General features: G+C 41.3%; 1 protein-coding gene across 7 annotated transcripts in view; it reads left to right on the plus strand.

Annotated features, from left to right (window-relative positions):
• SORCS1 (sortilin related VPS10 domain containing receptor 1) overlaps nt 1-22,557 on the plus strand; it is a 556,698-nt gene that overhangs the window by 411,847 nt on the left and 122,294 nt on the right. For all 7 annotated transcript variants that reach the window (XM_082425095.1, XM_082425099.1, XM_082425096.1 and 4 more), the window contains exons 7-9: nt 7,108-7,226; nt 10,334-10,423; nt 17,777-17,956. In XM_082425095.1, the coding sequence (XP_082281221.1) occupies nt 7,108-7,226; nt 10,334-10,423; nt 17,777-17,956 (389 nt within the window). The remainder of the gene's footprint in view (nt 1-7,107; nt 7,227-10,333; nt 10,424-17,776; nt 17,957-22,557) is intronic.

Here is a 22,557-nt window from a genome sequence, read left to right on the forward strand (position 1 = left end):
TTCCAGCCTTCCCTGGGTGTCCCCACCCTCACCCCTGCACAGGTAACTGTCCCTCTGTGAGTTAGAGTCAACAGTAAAATAGTCTCTATATTCGGGTGTTCTATAGGCCATGAGGGTACAGCAGGTCTACAGCTCTGTGTGATGCAAAGTAAAATAAATGCAGAGTCACAGGAGAAGTCCTGACACAGAGTAAACCATCCGTGGAGAGGTTGGAAGGTCAGATGCCCCTCACCTGGGGACCCACAGAACCTGCACCTGCACCCCTCCTAGGATACACTCACCCCACTGCATCATTCTTGGTGAGGGACTTTCTGTATTTCTACTAAATTATTTTGCCCTCCTGTTCTCTCTTATGTGCCCAATTCCTAGCCTCGTGCTTGGCAAAAAATGTGTAATTCCAGAACTTTCCCTGTAGTAATCATGGCCTCCTGAATGTCCAAAGGCTAACAATACAAGACAACACTTAGGAAGTGATACTGGGCCAAAATCAAGAGATTGCCTAGAGGAAAGCAATGCCACAAGCTTATCATGCCGAAGGAGGACATTTGATCTAAGTTTATAATTTTCACAGAAACGTCTTGTCCTCAATATAGTCTTTCAGGGGTCAAGGCTGGAGTCTCACTTTTGAAGATCTCAGTTTCTAACTGGTACATGCCACAGAGTGCTCTAGACCCCTGATGGGAATGAAGTTTCTCTGAGCACAAGCTTGTTGACACATGTGTACACACACATGTGTGTGTTTGTGTGTGTGTGAGTGTGTGTTGGGTGCAAATATGTAATAGGAGTGTTCCAAACCAAATAATAGGACAGTAGAAAGAACAAGATAAAAATTTATATATGGATTATGGGCTTTAGAAACTGTTCTGCTTTAAAGTTGGAAATTAATGGGGGATGGGAGAGAGCTTTAAAGTGTTCATGCTTGCCAGCCTAGTTTATGGTTTTATTTAAAATTAAACTTTTACAATGTTAAAGTATCATCCCTAAGTCTGGAGTTCTTTACCTGTAAAAAGTACCTTATTCTGGATTTTCTCCAAAGTTTAAAGGAGAAAAAGCATGTGATCCATTCAGCACAGTTCCTGACTCAGAGGAGAAGTTGCTCTGGTTATTTTGGAGGTTAATGCTGCTGTCGCTATCAATGGAGCCATTGTGGGAAGGGAGAGGTCTGCCCAAGCCTCAGGAAAAACTCCACAGAAGAAGGGCCCAGGAAGTATTTGGATAGGATCACAGGAAAGGAAAAGGCAGTTCAAACCAGGGGAGCTCTCTGAATGAACACAGGGTGTCAGCCAGGAATGCACGTGCTGCTTAAAAAGAGCGGAAGCCCCAGAGACACAGACTTCCCAGCAACATCACAGAGCTTTGTTCACTTGGGCGAGAGTGAGAAGGAAAGAGGTTTCCGTGGGTAAAGGATGGTAAAGACCTTCGGATCATAAAGTCAGTAGTCTGATTTTAACATCCTCCTTTGATCCTAAAATTCTAATAACCCGCATTTTATAGAGGAAAAGTCTGAAGCCTAGTTTGGTAAATGACCTTCTCAGAGTCACATAACACAAGAGAGAAAGAGCTCAGACCTAGCCCTTCACTCCAACGGGAGGGAGACCCTGCACAGCAATCTGGCTGCAGGCGGGCTGCCCTGTGTGCTGGGCGCCAAGGTGACTTCTGTGTCATCTCACAGCCCTAGTTAGTTTCCAGTTCTGCCCCAACCACTGCCTCACACTGCCTGCATAGAATATTTATTATCTATTAATTACACCGGGAGAATACTTTTTCATGGTGTTTTAAAAAATTACTTAAAAAAATTAACCCAAACCAAAGCATGAATATAAAGGAAGCTTATTGTCTCAGGTAGAAATGTCTGTAGTGCGTCCCAGTTGGTTCCCTTGAGACACACTGAGCACTACTGGTGATGAAAGAGGGGGTGCTTCGATCACAGCCACAGCTCCCACTCCGTGCGCACAGTCCGGCCAGACACAGGACTGAACACATTTCCCGACCGAGGTTTTAAGTCCTCATAACCGCCGGCAGGATGGCTCCTGTTTATTCCCATTTTACAGATTTGAGAAGTAAGGTGATTTGCTTAGGTTTACCAAGCTAAGACTGCATTTAAACCCTTGTTCCCCTGCTCCAAGCCTGGCCTTTAAAAAGCAGCTTCCCTTCCTTAGAGCAGCGCAGGGGGCACGGGAATTGCATTATTCCAAGCAGCAGCTGTTGCAGACAGCGAGATGCTTAAAAAAGAGCAGCACAGTGTCCTAATTACCTGTGGCAAGGAAAACATCTGTGTGGGAAAAGTAATGAAATTAATTCTAAAGTCTAGCAGTTGCCTACATTAATTGACGTTAATTAATGCCAAATTACAAGATACTTCCTATGGAATTGCATCATACACTCACCAGAATTGAATATGGAAAGAGTTCATCATGCTTAATGTTATTACAGCAAGCCCCAAGGGGAATAAGAATGATTGGTCCCTCAATATGAAGTGCAGCCAGTTTCTTTCTGTTTCCATTAGGAGGGGAACCAGAACACACCAGGAGCAGTTTACCACAGGCGGGCCGTTGGGAATTGATCAGTTCCCCTTCAGCTTGCAAATTTCACTTTGAACCTCTCCAAGAAAGACATGGTTTCAAGACCTCTTCCTGGGGCTTTTCTGGGGTCCCTCGGTCGTACATTTTGTAATTCTCAGCTCCAGAACAGCTCATTACACAGCTCTGCCTCAGTATGTGGCACGGGGAGTGGAGAGAGATAGAACAAGCAAAGGAATTAGAGACGGTTCTCTAATTCTTGCGAGCAGGATCCCACAAGCCCACCATGAGCCCTGGCCCCTTTCCCTGGCCGACAGGTGCTGACCAAAGATTTGACACTGGTTGTCTGCCTCTCTCACATCACTGCCTCTACGCAAGTGTTGACATCTCATATATATCTTTTATTCATTTTCCCCATGTAAACATACATATGTAGACATCTATATATACCACTTGCACAAAATCGTGTCCATATGCACGTATTTTGGTAACCTACTTTTTAAAAAGTTTTATTTTGGAATAATTTTAGATAAACAGAGAAGTTACCAAGATAGTGCAGCTTTACCAGGCTTCTCCTAATGTTAACATCTTATACACCATGTTCTCTTTCTCAAAGCTAAGAAATTAACATTGATACAACATTATTAATTGGTAAGCTATTTTTATGATATAAAATGCATTAAGCATTTCTGTAATTCCTCATATATACTCTAGAGGCAGGATTTTAATAGCAAACTATGCATGTGCCACAGTCTATTTAGTTGTTCCTCAGTTGTTGGCCATTTTGTTTTCTCTTATTTTTTTTAAATTATAAACAACACTATGATGAATATCAAAGTAGATAAATACTTGGCATAGATCATTAATTATTTCTTCAAGTCGAATTCTCAGAAATGAAACCGAAAAGATGTTGATCCCTATTGCCAAATGACCCTGCACAAAAATACAAACGTACAGGCTTTTTTTTTTTTTTTAATCTAGGTATATCCATTTATACTTGGAAGCCAAAACATGCTTAACAAAAATTGGCCCCAACCAATTGGTTGCATTATTTCCACTATGCAACATAGCGGAAGTAAACCAGACTTGGAGGCCAACCAACCCCGTTTGAAACCACATACTGCCATTTCTATAATCTCTTGGAGCTTCATTCTATTTATCTGCAAAATCAGTTGATAAATTATACTCTGTAGTATTGTGAAGATTAAATGTACCAAGTAAGTGTGAACATGCTTTAGAGTACTTGGCACATAGATGTTCAACAAATATTAGTTTCCCTGTTCTTTCAATTTCTCCCCAGATCCCTCAGATTCATAATTTTTGTATAGTTGAGTTATAAATGTGAAAAGTTTATTTTTATATTTTCCATCTTATTCTTGCTCAGGGACCTTTGAAGAGGAAGTTGAGGTCTTAAGAAAGAAGCTATTAGGGGCTTCCCTGGTGGCGCAGTGGTTGAGAGTCTGCCTGCCAATGCAGGGGACACGGGTTCGAGCCCTGGTCTGGGAGGATCCCACATGCCGCGGAGCGACTAGGCCCGTGAGCCACAATTGCTGAGCCCGCGCGTCTGGAGCCTGTGCTCCGCAACAAGAGAGGCCGCGATAGTGAGAGGCCCGCGCACTGCGATGAAGAGTGGCCCCCGCTTGCCGCAACTAGAGAGAGCCCTCGCACAGAAACGAAGACCCAACACAGCCATAAATAAATAAATAAATAAATAAATAAAATTAAAAAAAAAAAAAAAAAGAAAGAAGCTATTAGACACCATTATAGATAAAACAAGCACTGTGTATTCATCAAGAAGTCCTCATGAGGTGGCAGTCTGAGAAATTCTAATTGGAAATTGTATTTGTAATTTGAAGCTTGAGACTTCCTAATCCTGACCCTTTGATTCAAATTGTTTTCATTCATTATCTCACATAACAAGAAGCACAGAGACAGGGCAACCCTGGGTTCAGTATAATCAGTAACTCAATGATGTCATCAGGGAACAGGTCCCTTCCACCTCTTCATCATACTCATTGTGTAAGCGTAACTGTCAGACCCCTCCATGCACAAGAAGGCTAGAGCAGTCCCGGACATCATGTTGACTCAGTGTTGTATGGTAGCAGAAGGTCTTCTGCCGTGCCTCCCTGTAGCCCCTTAAAAGATCTCTTTCACTTCTTATTTACTAGAACTGGTTTAAATGGCTTTTCCTAAAGCAAATGATGGCTAGTAGAGTGGGCATAGACCCAAGAGGATTATTCCCTGCACATCAGAGCTTCTGATTCATGTGGAAGAAAGATGAGCCACCAGGTCCAGTACTGGCTTTTCTGGCAAAGAGACAGGGAGGAATGAGCATTGGACAGGTCCCCGATAGTACCTGATAGTGAAATATACTGTAATACTCAAATTCAGATTTCTTAAGGACAAACTGCGTGCCCCAAACTGATCTAATCATTGTGAAAAGAAGCAAAAGAGGAAATAGGAACATTAGAGTTGATAGTAACAACTGACATTTGTACAACTTTGAGTTTCAAAGCATTTAGCATATATATTATTTCAGTAAATTCTTAGAGCCAAACTACAAGATAGTTGACATTGGCATCCTTATTTAATTGACGAAGGTAGCAAGACTCAGGAAGATAATTTCCTTTGAATTATGCAGCTATGACCACACCACAACTCAAGCCCAGGTCTCACAGATGCCAATCTCCATTTCTATGACCCTGAGTTGCCTTTTGAAAAACAGAAGTCAACTAAAGCTGTAAAGGGGTCTGATGGAGTGTGAAATTGTGAGGTACAGATTTTGTGTGCCATGGGGAGAACTGTTCTGGGAAGGGATGAGTCCCAGAAATTCTCTTCAGGGAGAAAGATCATGAGTTATGCCCTAAAATGAAACTATAAGAATGTCTAAGAAAGGAGATAGGGAAGGGAGAGTAAAAGGCTTTTCTTTAGTTTCTCTTTGGAGGACTAGATGGGTTAAAATACTTGAGAACTATCGCCACCACCACACATGGCAGCGGGATAAATGAAGATTGTGGATAAAGGAAGACTGTAGATAAAGCTCTCCTTCCCTCTCCTCAGAGCTTATCAGCAGCTATGTCAGCCATTGGTCAGTTGGAGCAAATGTGCATGCCGCCCCCTAGTGGCACTCGTTGTAGAATACAGGTTTCCCCAAGTTCTTCAGTAAAAGTAGTGCTAGAAATTTCCTTCAGGGAAGTCAATTAGTGAATCCTTATATCCAACTCAACATACGATTGCCTACCCCCCATTTCATGTAAATAATCATGTCCTGATTTCTTCATTTGGAAGAGTGGATTTCTTCATACATCTTTGATGTCCTAAAATTAAACTTACCCACTCATTAAGCACCAAAAAAAAGGTAAAATAACTTCCTTTTTCATTCAAAAAGATATATTTCAGTAAAGTGGTATCTTCCAAGGAATATTTATTTATTATGTACTATGTGCCTGGAACAATTTTAGAATCTGGAGGTCTAGGAGGGAACAACAAAGACAAAAGAGGTCTCTGTCTTCATGGAGCTTGTGTTCTAACAGAGAGAGGGGCAGAAATAAATCATGAGCAAGGTGACTTTAGATTGTGATAAATTCCATTAAGGGAATTAACAGGATGGAGTGTTATCGAAAGTAATCGTGGAAAACCCTCAGAAGTGACAGTAAGCTGAAATCTAGACCTTCTTTGGGGAACAACCTGGGGAGAAGCAGTTTAGGCAGAGAGAATACAAATGTGAAGCCTCTTAAGTGGTAGAAAGTTTGGCCAAATTCCTAAACATATTGCAGTTTAGATTAGAAGAATCACAGGGAGAGAAGAGACTAGCATGAGGGGCAGTTGAAGCAGTGGTGGTAGAGGGTTTGAATTTATTCTAAGTGCAAGGAGGCAAAGGGAGTTTTAAGTGACATCTGATTCATAGAGAGGGCAGAATAGTTGTGGTTGAAAAACAACGGCAGCCTCCCTCATACAATATACTTCCAGCAACAGGGATCAAATCTATTGAGTTGTTATTACTGATATGTTTATCACCTGCTATAGTCTCAGGTGAGATGCAAGGTCTTAGTTTAGTCACCTATAAAATGAGGACAAAGTTTTTGAGTTGGGAATCTCCTCTCAATTCTGTTTTATTTCCAATTAGTAATAGAAGAAAAACCTTTATCTTCACATAGCACCTTATTGTTTATAACAACAGCACTTCTAGCGTGAGGTGATTGATGATTGCACATATGTGTGTGTTTCCCAGTTTATTAAAGGTCGAAGTGTGGAGGTGAAGCCTATAAATGAGAAAAAATAACTAAGAAGGCACAAGCATTATTGCCAGATTTTCATTTGGGTTTGGAAGGAAAAAATTTAATTAACAGGAATTTAATATTCTAGGATGACAAGAGTTGGTGGAGGCACTGGGAAACAGTGATGGTGGTGTTGACAGCAAGTGACTAAAATAATACTGATAATACTTTTAACGACAATAATAACAGTAATGTAGCTAATAGAGAATGTGAGGTTTGTTGAAAGGCTTGCAGACAGCAAGAGAAGTAGAAGATGTCCACTCTGACTCTAACATGCTGTGTGTATATCACCCCACCCTCGTTTTTTTCAGATTCACAATACCTAACCTGCCAAATGCAGAACTGCACAGAGACCAGCAGAAACAAACCTTTCCCAGGCTACATTGACCCAGACTCTTTGATTGTCCAGGATGATTATGTGTTTGTTCAGGTATGAAAGATCCACTTCCATTGATTCTGTCAAAGACATTTCCCTTCCCTGCTTCTGTTCCTCATGCAGCCCCTTTGCCTGCTTACACTCCCTGAAAAGCAATAAAGAAAGAAAAAAAAAGCATTATTATTATTTTTTTAACATCTTTATTGGAGTATAATTGCTTTACAATGGTGTGTTAGGTGCTGCTCTATAACAAAGTGAATCAGCTGTACATATACATATATCCCCATATCTCCTCCCTCTTGTGTCTCCCTCCCACCCTCCCTATCTCACCCCTCTAGGTGGTCACAAAGCACCGAGCTGATCTCCCTGTGCTCTGCGGCTGCTTCCCACTAGCTGTCTATTTTACATTTCGTAGTGTATATATGTCCATGCCACTCTCTCACTTCGTCCCAGCTTACCCCCCCCCCCACCAAGGCATTATTTTTTTTAACAAAAGGAACATTACCAGTTTGAAGCTTCTATACTAACAGAATAGTAATTCCTTCCTTGGGGCGGTGTCTGGAGGACTTGTCAACGTGGGGTCCTGGAGGCATTGCTCAGAAGACTCAGGCTGTCTCCAGAGCCAGGCACGCTTGCAGTCATCAGTCATCCCCGTCGCCTGCGTTCTAAAGAAGCTCCCTTCACTCAGCCAGAGGACCGAGCAGATATGTCAGTTTCTTCCTATCAGGAGAGCAGTCAGCCCACACGCCCCTCTTGAGTACCCACCTTCAAAATAGAGAAACAGGCAGTAGCAGGAAGCTGTGGGGTGGCTGGAGGTGGTGAGAGGCAGAGCCGAGGGAGCGTGATCGGCCTTTGCTGTTTACAGGCACGACTGTGATCAGGGTCAAGAGAACTTAGAGGAGATGGATTCAGACAGGTTTCTCACCTCCGCAAGACTGGGAAACAACCCGAGAAGCTGAGGGTTCAGGAGTGCTTAGAAGAGAGAAGGAACAAGAATGCTTTGTTTCTTTCCACATTTAAGGACAAATTTAGGCTTGTTTGGAGAAAACATTTAAAAATTCCTTGGGCTTCCCTGGTGGCGCAGTGGTTGAGAATCCGCCTGCCAATGCAGGGGACACGGGTTCGAGCCCTGGTCTGGGAAGATCCCACATGCCGCGGAGCAACTGGGTCCGTGAGCCACAACTACTGAGCCTGCGCGTCTGGAGCCTGTGCTCCGCGACAAGAGAGGCCGCGACAGTGAGAGGTCCGTGCACCGCGATGAAGAGTGGCCCCCGCTCGCCGCAACTAGAGAAAGCCCTCGCCCAGAAACGAAGACCCAACACAGCCATAAATAAATAAGAAAAAAAAAAAAAGAGTAATCTTTAAAAACAAAAAAAAACCACACAAAAAACCCCAAAAATTCCTTTACTGCTTTCCATGTTAAAATTGACAAAGGTACAATTGCTAAATAGTTTACATATATAAATATATATACAATTTCGCTGTGATTGAGACATTCTAGATACTAGTATGTTTACTTGGACAAGAAATCATAATTTAGAATATTTAATCCCATGTATTGGGAAGTAACTGTTCAAATGCCTTACTATCAGCCTATGTACTTTTAAAATAGTTCACAATTACACACACACACACACACACACACACACACACACACCCTTTTCCTCTAGGAAAATGAATAATGAGCATTCTGATAACTTCAGCATCAAATTATCAAGTGACGTTAAAATGGGAAATGGTTACCCATGTTGGTTCTATGTATAAATCATTTCTCTATCAGTGTTGCTTCCAGGGACCTTTCCTGTTTTCTAGTAACAGTGTATAATCCACATATATGACTCACAAATGAAAATCAATTGTGCATTTAGAGTTGTATATATTTTCTACCCAGGCCACTATGAACATATAACCCGTCACGAGGACTAAGAGGTGGTCTGGCCGCGTCATGGTGACTATGATAACTTTCCAGTCACACTTGTACGTGTCTGGTGAAAATTCACCCAGAGCATTTGTTGACATTCTGAGTATGCAAACTCCAGATGACTTCAAAGTCCAGATGTTTACACGGGTTAAGAGTAGCAACAGGAACTCATAGAAACTGAGAGTAAAAAGGTGCTTTTCAGGGACTGGGGGCTAGGGATATGGGGAGATGCCGGTCAAAGGGGGTACATGTCCAGCTATATGATGAATAAGTAATAAACAGCATGGTGGCTATACTGTATTATATACTTGAAAGTTGTTAAGAGAATAGATCTGAAATTTTATCACACACATAGACGCAAAATCTTAATTAAGTAAAAGGATGGAGGTGTTAACTAACCTTATATGAGGTGATCGTATCACAGTATATACATATCAGATCATCATATTGTACACTTTAAACTTGCATGTGCTATATGTCAATAGTATCTCAATAAAGCTGGAGAAAGAGAGTGGCTCCGAAGGAGAAAGAGAGTGGCAGTGCACCGCTGCCAGCCTGCACCTCATGGTACTCAGCTGAGTTGGAGACCACAGCGCTTCTCACCCTCCCTCAGACTCACGGGGTTCTTTGGGCTGTACATTCTGGGCAGACCCGGGGGAGGTAGCTCACCATTCGTTCTCTTCTGGGAGGTTGAGGTCTAGAATGATTTTGAGCCACGATCCTGGCTTGGATTTTCGTCTAACACATCAGCAGCACTGCTGTGTGTGGGACATGCTCACAGCCAGCAGTGTGACTGCACAAAACTGGAATTCAGTGCCGAGATGGGGGCTCCCGTTCTGCCACCGTGTGACCTGGACTGTTCCCTTCTGATCTGGCCCAGGGACCTGTTTGTGTGGTCAAAGTCTTGGGGCTAGATGGCTGGGCTGGTGAAGGACACAGATCCAATATACCCTAAGGCTTGTATTATTAAAAAAAAAAATTGCTATAAATGTTTTCTGACTTCTGCATCGCAGGGCAAATTGAAGAACTGTAGTTTTGTGCAGTGGGTTCACTTTGGGCCTCTGAACTCACATACACTGTCTAAGTTGTTTTTGAACTGAATGTCAATTCTTTACACTGGCCCACAGTACTCAGTTACGCTGTTGTGTTGGCAGCTACCCCCTTCCATTCAGGGGCTGTCCTTCTGTGACCTGTAACTGTCATAGTAGCTCTTCTTACACCCTTTATGTTTATGCTCCAGCTGACATCAGGAGGACGGCCACACTACTACGTTTCCTACCGAAGGAATGCGTTTGCCCAAATGAAGCTGCCCAAATATGCTTTGCCCAAGGTATGGCCTGAATCAATTTCTCTATTTCAGTATCTACTCTTTTTCCCAAGGACCCTTTCAGTCTCTCGTAGTTATTTATTTCTTTTCATCTTCCATCTCTGTTTCTCAAGTTCACTTCCTTACTTTCTTTTTTGCCAACCTCCTTATCCTCCTTTCTCTCTCAGTGGTCCATCCCTCCCTCCCCCACCTCTCTCTTTCTCTCTCTCTAATTCTTTGGAATTCTTGCTGTAGGAGCATCTGAGTAAATTGATAACTGATTTGCTTTTGCTTTGCAAGTGGGATGTATTGGTTTTCTAGCAGGACAGAAGCTATGCTTTGGATACACAGTATATCAGTGCAACAGGTATGATACATCTATATACCATTTTGTTGTTATTAATCATGGAGAAGTGATGCAGCTATGTAGCATCCGACATTTGCTTTCTTTCCCAGTGGAACTTACGAGACTGGTTGTCTTTAGGGTTCGGAGACACAGCTAATTTTTTAGACTTTCTCAAAGACATGCTCCTTTAAAAAGAGTGGCAGACAAAAGTTAAAGACTCCCAACCACTAACATCCCCAGGCTCTCTCTCCACAAACACTGAAGAACTGCGTTAATATGGAGCGCCACCTAGTGGAGGTGAAACTGACTTGGGAGCTCAAAGCTGTGGATTTGAGGTCTTGCTGCCACTGTGATGTATTTTAAGTGGCCAGAAATTGTTAATGTATTGTGCCTTTTTTTTTTTCTAGCAACAACCACTGACGTGAGTGTTTTAAAATTTTTTATTGAAGTATAGTTGATTTACAGTATTATATTAGCTTCAGGTATACAACATAGTGAGTCAATATTTTTATAGATTAAAAATAGTGGTTATATTTTCCTGTGCTGTGCAATATATCCTTGTTGCTTATTTATTTTATACATAGTAGTTTATATCTCTTAATCCCATACCTCTATCTAGCTGCTCCACCCTTCCCTTTGCCCACAGGTAACCACTAGTTTGTTCTCTATATCTGTGAGTCTGTTTGTTTTTTTAATATACATTCATTTGTTTTACTTTTTAGATTCCACATATAAGCTATAACATAGAGGATTTGTCTTTCTCTTTCTGACTTATTTCACTAAGCATAATACTCCCTAGGTCCATCCATGTTGTCACAAAAGGCAAGATTTCATTCTTTTTTATGGCTGAGTAATATTCCATCACACACACACACACACACACACATCTTCTTTATCCATTCATCTGCTAATGGGCACGTTGGTTGCCTCCATATCTTGGCAATTGTAAATAATACTTCTATGAACATTCAGGTGCATTTATCTTTTTGAATTAGTGTTTTTGTTTTCTTTGGCTATATACCCAGTAGTGGAATTGCTGGATCATATGGTAGTTCTATTTTTAGTTTTTTGAGAAAATGCCATACTGTTTTCAACAGTGACTGCACCAATTTACATTCCCACCAACAGTGTAGGAGAGTTCTCTTTTCTCTATATCCTCCCAAACATTTGTTATTTGTAGACTTTTTGATGATGGCCATTCTGACAGGTGTGCCTTGATCATAGAACAAGGGAGATGTGTGTGGCTGTAAGAAGGGGACTGTGTAGGTTTAAATATAACTCAGCTTTGAAACCTTTGGTTGAACAAAGAACATAAATAACTTTTTTTTCAATTGTGTTTTCATGACTCTTTGTCTTGTATTTTTATCCATGACTTTGTAGTTTGCTATCTTGGACCAACATCAGCTACCTGCCCAGGGAATCAGTGATAGATATAGCACAAGGGCGCTGCAGGTCTCCTCTCCCAGGACAGCCAGTGGCTTCTCCAGGCAGAATTCTCCTCCTTGGCCATCACTCTGCCCCTAACCCTAGCATAGTGAAAAGTGAGCTGTAAACCTCAGCCCATTAGAGATAATAACACACATTAAATTACACTATTAACTGCAAAGAGCTATTTCCATGTTAGTAGCTATTTTTTTCAGCTACTAAGAGATTAATGACAGTGGTAATTGCCCAGAACTATATGCCTATGCCTGTATATGTTTAAATGCTCCTTGCTCTTGATTTGGCTTAAGACATTTTCCAAAAAGACAAACACAACATTGGAGTTGTGCCTTAGATGAGAATTGGGTAAAGTCAGTATGTAAAAGAAAAATTGAGCGTTGTTAAAATTACCCTTGATAATCTTTTAGGGAGGTCCATGAGGGAGATGATCATGTTACCTTGGTAAGTCCAACAGAGCTGGTGGTGGTTTTGTTTTGTTTTGTTTTTGTTGTTTTGTTTTTTTTCACTTGAGCACTGAAATAAATTGCTGTCTTTGACCAATAAATGAAGTAGTTGGCTTGCAAGATTTTCACCTTTAAAAACAAGAACATACTCAAGGCAGTGAGATGCTGCCGTTCAAGAGGCATGTGGGAATTGGGACCACATCAGGAAACAGCAGTTTCAAGCCACTCATCTCATGCTCACTTACTCTTGGGAATATACTTTTTGAGTGGAATAAGTTTCAGCCAAACCAGATGCTTCTTGCTGCAGATTTGAGGCTAGAACTTGAATCTCCTGACTTCCAAACTGGCATTCCTTGTATTATACTTTTCTACTCTCTAAATAAATTAATAGATTCTATTACTAAAAGGAAGCAGCACCCACCCCCCAAATTTTTATGCACTGAGGAGCATCCAGAGGAAAAGTCCCATTGACCTATGCAGCCTCAGAATGGTAGTTTAAAACAAAGAAACCAGGGCTTCCCTGGTGGCGCAGTGGTTGAGAATCTGCCTGCCAATGCAGGGGACACGGGTTCGAGCCCTGGTCTGGGAAGATCCCACATGCCGCAGAGCAGCTAGGCCCGTGAGCCACAATTACTGAGCCTGCGCGTCTGGAGTCTGTGCTCCGCAACAAGAAAGGCCACGATATTGAGAGGCCCGTGCACCACGATGAAGAGTGGCCCCCGCTTGCCACAACTAGAGAAAGCCCTCGCACAGAAACGAAGACCCAACACAGCCAAAAATATAAATAAATAAATAAATAAAAAATAAAAATTATTAAAAAAAACAAAGAAACCACTTGGCCCCTTGGCCGGAGTGTTGGGAAACACATACTGTGCATTGCTTGTTCATAGCCATCACGCCGATCACTGTTGACAGCTGCCCCCAGTGGCATCTTGCCAATCTGGAAGGAAGAGTTTTAGTCTGAGCCTGAATTGGCTGTCTGGCCCGTCCCACACTCTCCCAAATGAGCATGTTCCATTAGTCAGCCTCATCTGAGGTCCGAGGGTAGAATGCGGTGATTAATTAAGCTTGTCCCCAGAAAAATCGGAACCACTACAGCAAATGAATGTACTATTTGGTCCAAATGGGTGTTTATTATTTAAGGCAATGAGATGCCTCATTACAATCCCATTACACCTTCAAAGAGAGGCCCCAGCTTGGGTGGAGTGACCCATGGCAAAGCTGCATGTATTTCAGCCTCTATCAAAGCAGGGCTGCTGCAGCGGAAAAGGAACAAAGCTTCATGCCCACCAAAGGAACTGAGACAAACCTGCACTTACATGCTCAAATTTTCTTTAATCATCCCCTGCCATTGTATCAACTCTTGAAAGACTGAGGTTACCCTGAGCTGTATTTAAAAAAATTAATATAACGGTAAAGATGACCAGAGAGGGAGGTGGGGAGATTTTAATATTGCTGTTACCATTAAGAGCGTGAGGCCCTCCAGACAGGGAGACCTAGTGACAGTTTCCCTCCCTTACCATACTTGGAGCTCATTCTGAGCTACTCAAGTGAGATAAATGAGGCAACACATATGAAAGTGCTTTGAGCATTTTGGAGGACAGATACTCTATAAAAGTAAGGTAATATTAATATTAGTATGGATCTAGTTGTCTGTGTTGGAGAAGATCGATGTGAACTGGGGTGTGGGTGATGAAAAGGCTGCTTGATTCACAGCGAGAGACCCTAATTGCAGACCTAGATCTGTCATTCCCCTGCTTTGAACCTTGGGCTGGTTTGTCAATTTCTCTTTCTTTTTTTTTACATTTTTAAAATACAGAGCTTAGATTCACAATAATATTCTCTCAAACTCATTACTCAATAAAATGCCCTTAGAGATGCTTCATGAAAATTTGGTTCTGTGACCGTGAGTTTAAAAAAAGAAATAAACTCCATTCCATGCTCCTTGCCTAGAGACTAACAGAAGCCCGCTGGTATGTTAAAGGCTCTAGGATATCCTGTGAGCAAGAAAGCTGTATAGTTAGCATTAATCAAAATGTTTTACAAAAGGATCCATTCAAAAAACATCTATTAAAATCCAACAGTACTGGTGTCCTATGGAACAGATGTTGGGAAGTGCTCTAGAACATCTCAGAGTTCACTTCTTGGTCTAAAATTTTGTATCTCAGTATAAGCTTTCAACATAAAGTGCCATTTTGGGTGAAATAGCATATTTTCCTGATACAGGCGCGTGTAGGCAAGAAGAAAAAGGAAAGATGGCATTTAAATATGTCAGACGTTTCAGTTAAAATATTTAAGACAACACAGTTTTTAAACAGTCTTTTCAATGTAATTAGATTATATATAGAGAGAGATCTGCCCTTGGCCCTTATCTAGCGATGGCCATTTAATCTGTTTTTGTTCTGTTACTAGTTCTCTAAGTGACTCAAGTACGTGATGCATCTGTGTTTTGCATTCTACACCGACCAAGGAAAAGTTTGAGTGGGCTGCGGTAGTGTGGATGATTTACTCTGGCCCCTAGGATTATTTAATGGGTCCAAAGGCACAGTTATGCAGGGACCAGGTTACTGCTGAAATATTTTAACTTGAATTCAGGGATGAAGCTACATCCTGCTAACAAGGAAGGAAACATGAATTGGGAGTAGTTGTTTAAGGGTTCTAAATGGTAGGGTAAGGATTTTGATCTTTGTGCTATAGGAAATGGGGAGCCATAGAAGGTTTGGCCCTCAGTGGATGAATGGCCTTCGGACTAGTTTCCACAGTTAATTCCCTCGATTAGAAAGAAACAAAACATTTGGATGAACCACTCTTTGTTAAGTGTATTAGTTAGCACCCTAATATTTGCAATGAACAGAAAGGCCAAATCAACCTTGCTTAATCAACAAAGGAGATTTAGGGTTTGCTTAACAGAAAATAGCTAGCATGTATGGAGCAGATGCTAACACCAGACACTGTGGTTAAATGCTTAACACTTACTAACTGATTTAATCCTCACAACTCCATGAAGGGCATACTATTATCTGGTTTGCAGGTGGAAATCCTGAGGCACAAAGTTCCGTTTGCACAGCTGAATGAAAGAGCCGGGATTTGAACTCAAGTAGTTGTATTTCAAAGACCATTCTTTTAATCATTTTGCTCTACTGTCCTCTCTAACTAAACAAGTTTACAGGTGGGCAGGCTCCTTAGATATCCACATTCAGAGACTCAAAGAGTATCATAGAATTTGGACCATCTCTCTCCACCTTTTGAGCCTATTTTTCCAAGATTGGCTTATCCTCTGCCTCCAAGATATGTCTCCATCAGGTCTAGACTTTATTTTTATTCCAACTGCTTACAAACTAACAGTAAAAAATAACTTTTCTCTCTAATAATTCCACAGTCATTCTAGCATTATGTCTTACTGATTTTGCCGTCACTGATCCAATCACTGTCATCAGGAAAATGGAATTTTCTGAGTGCTAGGCCTACAAGATCACTTCTGGTGCCAAGGGTGGGAGAAAGTAGCAAAGACTGAGCATAGGGAGGAAATTTGAGAAGGATGAGAATGCTTCTTCAAAGAACATCAAGCTACAGTTGCCAGAAGAAATGTACATAGGCGTTGGGCAGATATAAGATATGGCCAACTTTTATAGCAAACCTTAGTTTTCATTGTCAACCAAATTGAATTCATGGGCAGGATTCATTTGTGGCCTCCCCACTTTTTCTATAAACACGTTATCAAACTCTAGAGTATGGCAGTAAGGCCTGAGAAGGTGTCAGAAATACAAAACCCTTTGGATAAGGACTTCTTCCTTCCGGAATCATATGAGTTCACTATGGTCAAGTTTCAAGAGGAATGAGAGGCTTGTTCCTCTAAGTCTAAAGCAGAGTTGAAGCTGAATTGCTGATTGATTGACTGATTGAGAGAACGTGGGCATATATTACAATGGGAAATTTTGAAGTTAGGTAGAATTTTGCAGCCCTGGAGTTGTTGCCAAGGGAGGTTGACAGACCTCCTGAATCTTTTCAAGGAGAGTGGATGATCCCTCTGGGAAGATCTGAGCACTGAGCTACACAAAGGCCAAGAATCTTTCCAGGTTGTTCTTTTACCTTTAGCCTTATGCATCATTCTGTTTTTGTTTTGCTTTTTGGCTTCTGAACGTGATACTGATGTGTATGTACCACCTTGGGCGAAGGGGGGAAGGCTGCCGAGAGCAATGAGCGGGACCCCCTGAAGGAGACAGCAGGCCTTGGTCTGAGACATCAAGCCTTGGTCTACGTCAGCCTCTCCCTGAACACCCACTCCTCTGGAGTTCTGAATGGGGAGAGAAAAGGATTTGGAATCCCCACCCCAGGGACATCTGCTCACTGCCTCCACATTACATCTGCCTTGTTTCTATCTTCCAGGACAGCCAGAGTCTGAAAACATCATCATTTATGCAGACTGTTTTTCCCTGTTTTATTTAAGGTTTCCTGGGGAACTTCTCAGGGCACAGGTTTTGATAAGCTAAGTCCTTGAACACTCATTAACCTGAAGATTAGTGCTCTGGGGGTCTCAGGTGAACATTTTTCCTCCGGGACCTCTAAGGGTTGCTGAGCCTTAGGGAAGTGCTTCTTAAACATTAATGTGCATATTAATCATCCATGGATCTTATTAAAATACAGATTTCTATTCGATAGGTGAGGCCTGAGGTTCTAACAAACTTACAGGTGATGCCCATGCTGCTGGTCTGTGGACCACAGTGAGATGCAAGGCTTGTCTGTTTTCTCTCTGCCCCTCGTATTTGCCCTGTATATGCCTTTTGAGCATGTACTATGTTTGTGCTTGGCAAATTTATCAGGATGCCTGATTCTCCAAACTCATACATATTCGAGAAATTATCCTTCAAATTATCTAATGAGGTAATTAAATTGTAAGTGAGCTACCAAGCATCTCCCTGTCCTATTTTCTGATGACCTTACTGCCTAACCTCATAAATGACAAAGGAAATATGTGACCAACACTTAACTATTATGTCATAAATATGCTATAGGAAGATCTCTGTCCTCCCTCACAGTACCTATGAGCCTATTCTGGTATTCTTCATCAGATTCCACTCTGTGGACGTGTGCCAGGTGCACTTATAAAACTCTTCTTCCTGTTTCCTTCCCTGCGTCTTTCCTCAGGACATGCATGTCATCAGCACTGATGAGAACCAAGTGTTCGCAGCGGTCCAAGAATGGAACCAAAACGACACATACAACCTCTACATCTCAGACACCCGTGGTGTCTACTTCACTCTGGCCTTGGAGAATGTCCAGAGCAGCAGAGGCCCTGAGGGCAACGTCATGATCGACCTCTATGAGGTATGTCACAAGGCACGTGTGGTCTTGAGCCACTGCAGTGCTGGGACTCGCAGTTGAAGTCCCCAAGTTGGCCGTTTCCTCGATCATTTTAATAACTAGTTCCTTATGTGGCCTCATTCCATTTGGGAGAGGGAGGCGGGGTTGCAGAACATTTTTATTGGTTAATCTGCAATCCACAAAACAGCTCTGGGAGGGATTCTTTGTTGACCAAGTCCACAGGCCATGAAGCTCCAGAGGGCTTGGAAAGTGTCTAGGGAAGCAGTCAAACAATTAAAGGGTTTGAATAAGAGTGAGCCTAGTGTGAAATTTGAAAATAGTCTTGAGAGGCTAATAGGGTGTCAGGGGTGGAGCAAAGAGGCGATGGGCGGTGCTCCCTTACATCTCTCTGAAGAAAGAACTAAGGGGTTGTCTTTGCATTGCATCAGAAGACACTCCCTTGTCAAATTCTTTTCCCATTTAGGTCATTACAGAATACTGAGAGAGTTCCCTGTGCTATACAGTAGGTCCTCGTTGGTTATCCATTTTAAAGATAGCAGTTTGCACATGTCAATCCCAAACTCCCAATCTGTCCCTCTTATATGTATAATTGAATCACTTTGCTGTACACCTGAAATTAACATAACATTGTTAATCAACTATACTCCAATATAAAATAAATTTTTTTAAAAAATGATTATAGCTAAATATTGAAAGAAAAATAAAAGACACTCCCTTGTACTTGAGGACCTTTCTGACTGCATAACCTCTACTAGCTAATTGCCATCCTCTCAGCGGGCCAATGCATGAGATAAGATTAATACGTCTTTCTTTTCCTAAAGAGGGGTGAGGAGGAGAAACAAAAAGCAGAGTTTACCAGATTTCGCTAAGGGAACTCTGACCCTTTGTTTCTCAGAATGACCAGGTTCAAAATAAAATCATATGTTGGATCAGTTAGCTTTTATGACAAACACCAACACTTTAATGGCCATTTAAAGCGCAGTCAGGTGAAAAGAAAGCTGCTATTTGGGGATGGATTTTAGCCATTTGTCAGTCTTGTGCTATGAAGGATTTATAATGGGATATAATGAGTCATTATGAAACATATTCAGAATTTGGGAAATGCAATCATATACTTATATTCTATCTGAAAAAGAATTACAAAACTTATTCAAATATGTTCAGTCATAATGATGTCATCATTTGGTGAAGGATAAGTTCAGAGGGTAGAGGTTGTTCGTGTAATGAGAAGTAAGGGAATCATATCCAGTATGTCAAAGAAAGAAACCAATTTCACTTAAGAAATTTAAACCTATTATTAGAATTCCTTTAAATGCTATCTATATTCCTTCATCTTTAGGAGTTCTTGGGAATTTTCTTCTAGTATCTAAACTTCTCTGTGTGTATAAAGGCATGTTAACAAACTGTATGCCCATTTCAGACAGAGCTCAAGTATTTGTGATGGAAATTATGGTAGACTAGCATAGGACATAGTTTTTGTGTATATATTTAGAAAAATACCCTGCAAATTTTTTATACATTCACAAGTTTCTTTCACTTCATTTCCTGCCCATGTTCCAGATAAATATAGTATCATATATCTCAGCCTCAAACTGAACATGTATTCTGGAAAACATTTACATATTCTGGTGATTTACCTTCAAATTCATGTAGGGTAAAATTCTGATTGAGGGTGTAAATTTTAGAGTCGGGCTGGCTGGGTTTAAATCCTGGCCACACCACATGTATATGTTCTTGAGATAAATCCAACAACTTCTGAGCCTCAGTTTTCTTGTTTAAAATAAGGGGATAAACATGGTACCTCCTTGATAGGATTTCTCTGAGGATGAAATAAGCTAATCTTCTTAAAGTACCATGAACAGTGCCTGAAATACAACAATACGCAACAAATTATAGATAGTCTAATTGATATTCTGTTCCAATGAGTTTAAGCCCCAGAACAATGTTCTGGTCCTAAAATCTACCCACATTGTTTAAATGTCCAAAGTATTTCCACCATTTTGGATCTCTGCTTCTTTCCATATTGTAATTAGCAGGGCCATATGACATCCTTTATCACCAAAGCTGTCTTCTTATAAACAAATGTAAATTGCAACATTTCTTTCCTCTTTTGTAAATGTGTTATAAACATTTAAACTTTAAGCGTGTTTTTTTGAAATACCATATGTTTTCTTGCCTTGATCCAGCATTTACAGCTCTGAGAGTATGAAGTCTAATCAGCTGTCCCACATTAATCACCCAGTTTGCTTCCCTGGTCTCGGCTCTGTCCTTGCTCTCCTGAAAACATTTGATTTTCAGGCTGCATTTTTCCTTCCTGATTATCTTCTCCCCTCTTTTCAAGTCAATGTGGAATAATTTCTCTGGATAATTTTTTTTTCTGCCAAAATAGAGACCATTTTAATTAGTCCCTTGATGATGGAAAAGATGACAAATTTGAACAAGAATGACTTTGTCATTTCCTGTTATTTTCAACTGTTTTCATGAATGGTTTTCTGCAATCAAAAATAGCTAACAGGTAGGGAGTGAGAAGAGGAGATAGAATGACCTCTGGACACGACAAACCATTTTTTGGTAATCTTTATGTTTTCCCTTTGTGTGTCTCTTGCGGTTGACTATCTGTTGGGAAACTGCTGGCTCTTATTATCATCACTTTGAACAATGGTGTAACTACATTATGTAAAGGTGTCCTGCATCCTGGGGCCGGGGAAGAAGAGTCTTTGTTTTATTAGCCTGGCAGTTCACAGCAACTTGAATTGAAATTGACGTGATCAGAACGGCAGTGCCGTATCTGCTGATTACCTAGATAGAAAGAATATTGGCTGACACAGAACCTGGCACAAATGTTCCTTAAATCTGATTGTTCTGCCTGGCAGGAAGCTGAAAGCCATCCAGCCTGAATTTCCCAGTAGAATTGCAATGAATGATGAGTGGTTAGAGATAAATGAAAAGTAAGAAAATCCATAGATGAATTAATAAGGAGGAGAGATGAGCATTATGCAAGGTGAGGGTGACAGAGTATACATAGAGTGCACATCTGCTCACATACGGGGGTGACTGAGGAGGATTACATGCATCCTTTGCTTCTACCTGCCAATTGCCTGCTGTTCTTATGTGCTCTTTATACTATGTTAGCAGAGGCGAACTATGTAATGTATGACTGTATGAGTCTGTGTATCAGGCATGTGTATTGTTGGTGAGTCTTTGTGGGAAATGCAGAGGGAGACACAGTTTTCATTAAAATCAATCATTTTATTCACTCACTCCTTGCAACCTTACGACAAATGTGGTTCTCTCTACGTTAGAACTATATGTGTCTATGTGATGAGGTAGGGAAATGTTGGGGACAAAGTGTTGGGGGCCCATCTTACGTGGTTTAGTTATTGAAATGCCAGAATTTCCCCTCAGTGTGAGTTGACCATTGGCCATGGACCCCATTCAAAAGAGTCGAGACACGTGAGCCAGGAAAGTAGGCTACAGAGAAAAAAATGTTCGAGAGTGATTTTTGTTGATGCAAGATCATACTAAGTAGATGATATTTGGGGTACCATTACGTGCCAGGCACTTTTTAAAGAACCTTTCATAATTATCTCATTCAGTCTGTATGTTCACTTTATGACACAGGGACCATAATCATTACGCCCATTTATAGGTAAATGGAGAGGATGCAATCATTTTCATAAGATTACAAAAGTAAGTGGCAGAATTAGGATCTGAACCCTAATATGCAAACTCTTAGCTAGAAGCTATTATCTGTGTCCAGAAAGATCAGTATTTAGGCTTGTATTTGATTGTGGCCGAGTAATAACCCTAAGATAGAAGCACACTAAAGAGCGGGGTAAATAGTATTAGACTTTACCTAGCTATAGGGGAAACCAGACAGGAAGGAGAAAATGGTCTGAGGAAAAGCCAGCCTAAACAGAATCAGCAGATGATTGCTGTGGACCTCTTCGCCATCTTCTGAACCAAGTCCTGAGCCTGCAGTTATAGGTAAATTCAGGCTGTGTTATCCCGTGGCTCCCAATTTTGTCTGGTGGTTATATTTGTGCAAGAGAATCCTAGAAATAAGTGTCCTAAAATTCTGTCATTCCTGAATAGCATAAATTCTCCAGTGGCGCCATGTGGGATGGGTCACAGAAGACGGCGTGCCTGATGGTGGCCAGAGCAAAAGAGACGTGATGAGAGTGTCTGAGATGTGTGATTCCTAGTGTATTCCTCTGGTGTGGGTGACGAGAGTGGGTCTGACAGCTTTGGACCGTATCCTCCCTCCTCTGGGAAGCGGGTATCAATTAATGATGATGAAGAGCCCTTTGGCTTAATGGACAACGACAGTTCACCCCAGCCAAGTGAAAGGGTTGTGTTGGGAATGAAGTCACCTGGCTGACAAATTCAGAATGCACAGAATGTATGAGTGAGGCACAGTGAAAGACGCATGAAAGACGCAACCAATGACTGATGCATGTTCTGTTACACACATAGTGTCTTCTGTACGTTATGAATACCTTCTCTTTAAAAGAGAAAGCTCCATAGTTCTGATGATGTAGCTTACACCTTGATTCTTGGGAAAAGACTACCTCTTACAATCCAGCATAAGAGATAGGGAGGAA

This window comes from Balaenoptera physalus (genome assembly GCF_965194825.1).
Source record: "Balaenoptera physalus genome assembly, chromosome: 14".
In the NCBI taxonomy this organism is placed as follows: Eukaryota; Metazoa; Chordata; class Mammalia; order Artiodactyla; family Balaenopteridae; genus Balaenoptera; species Balaenoptera physalus.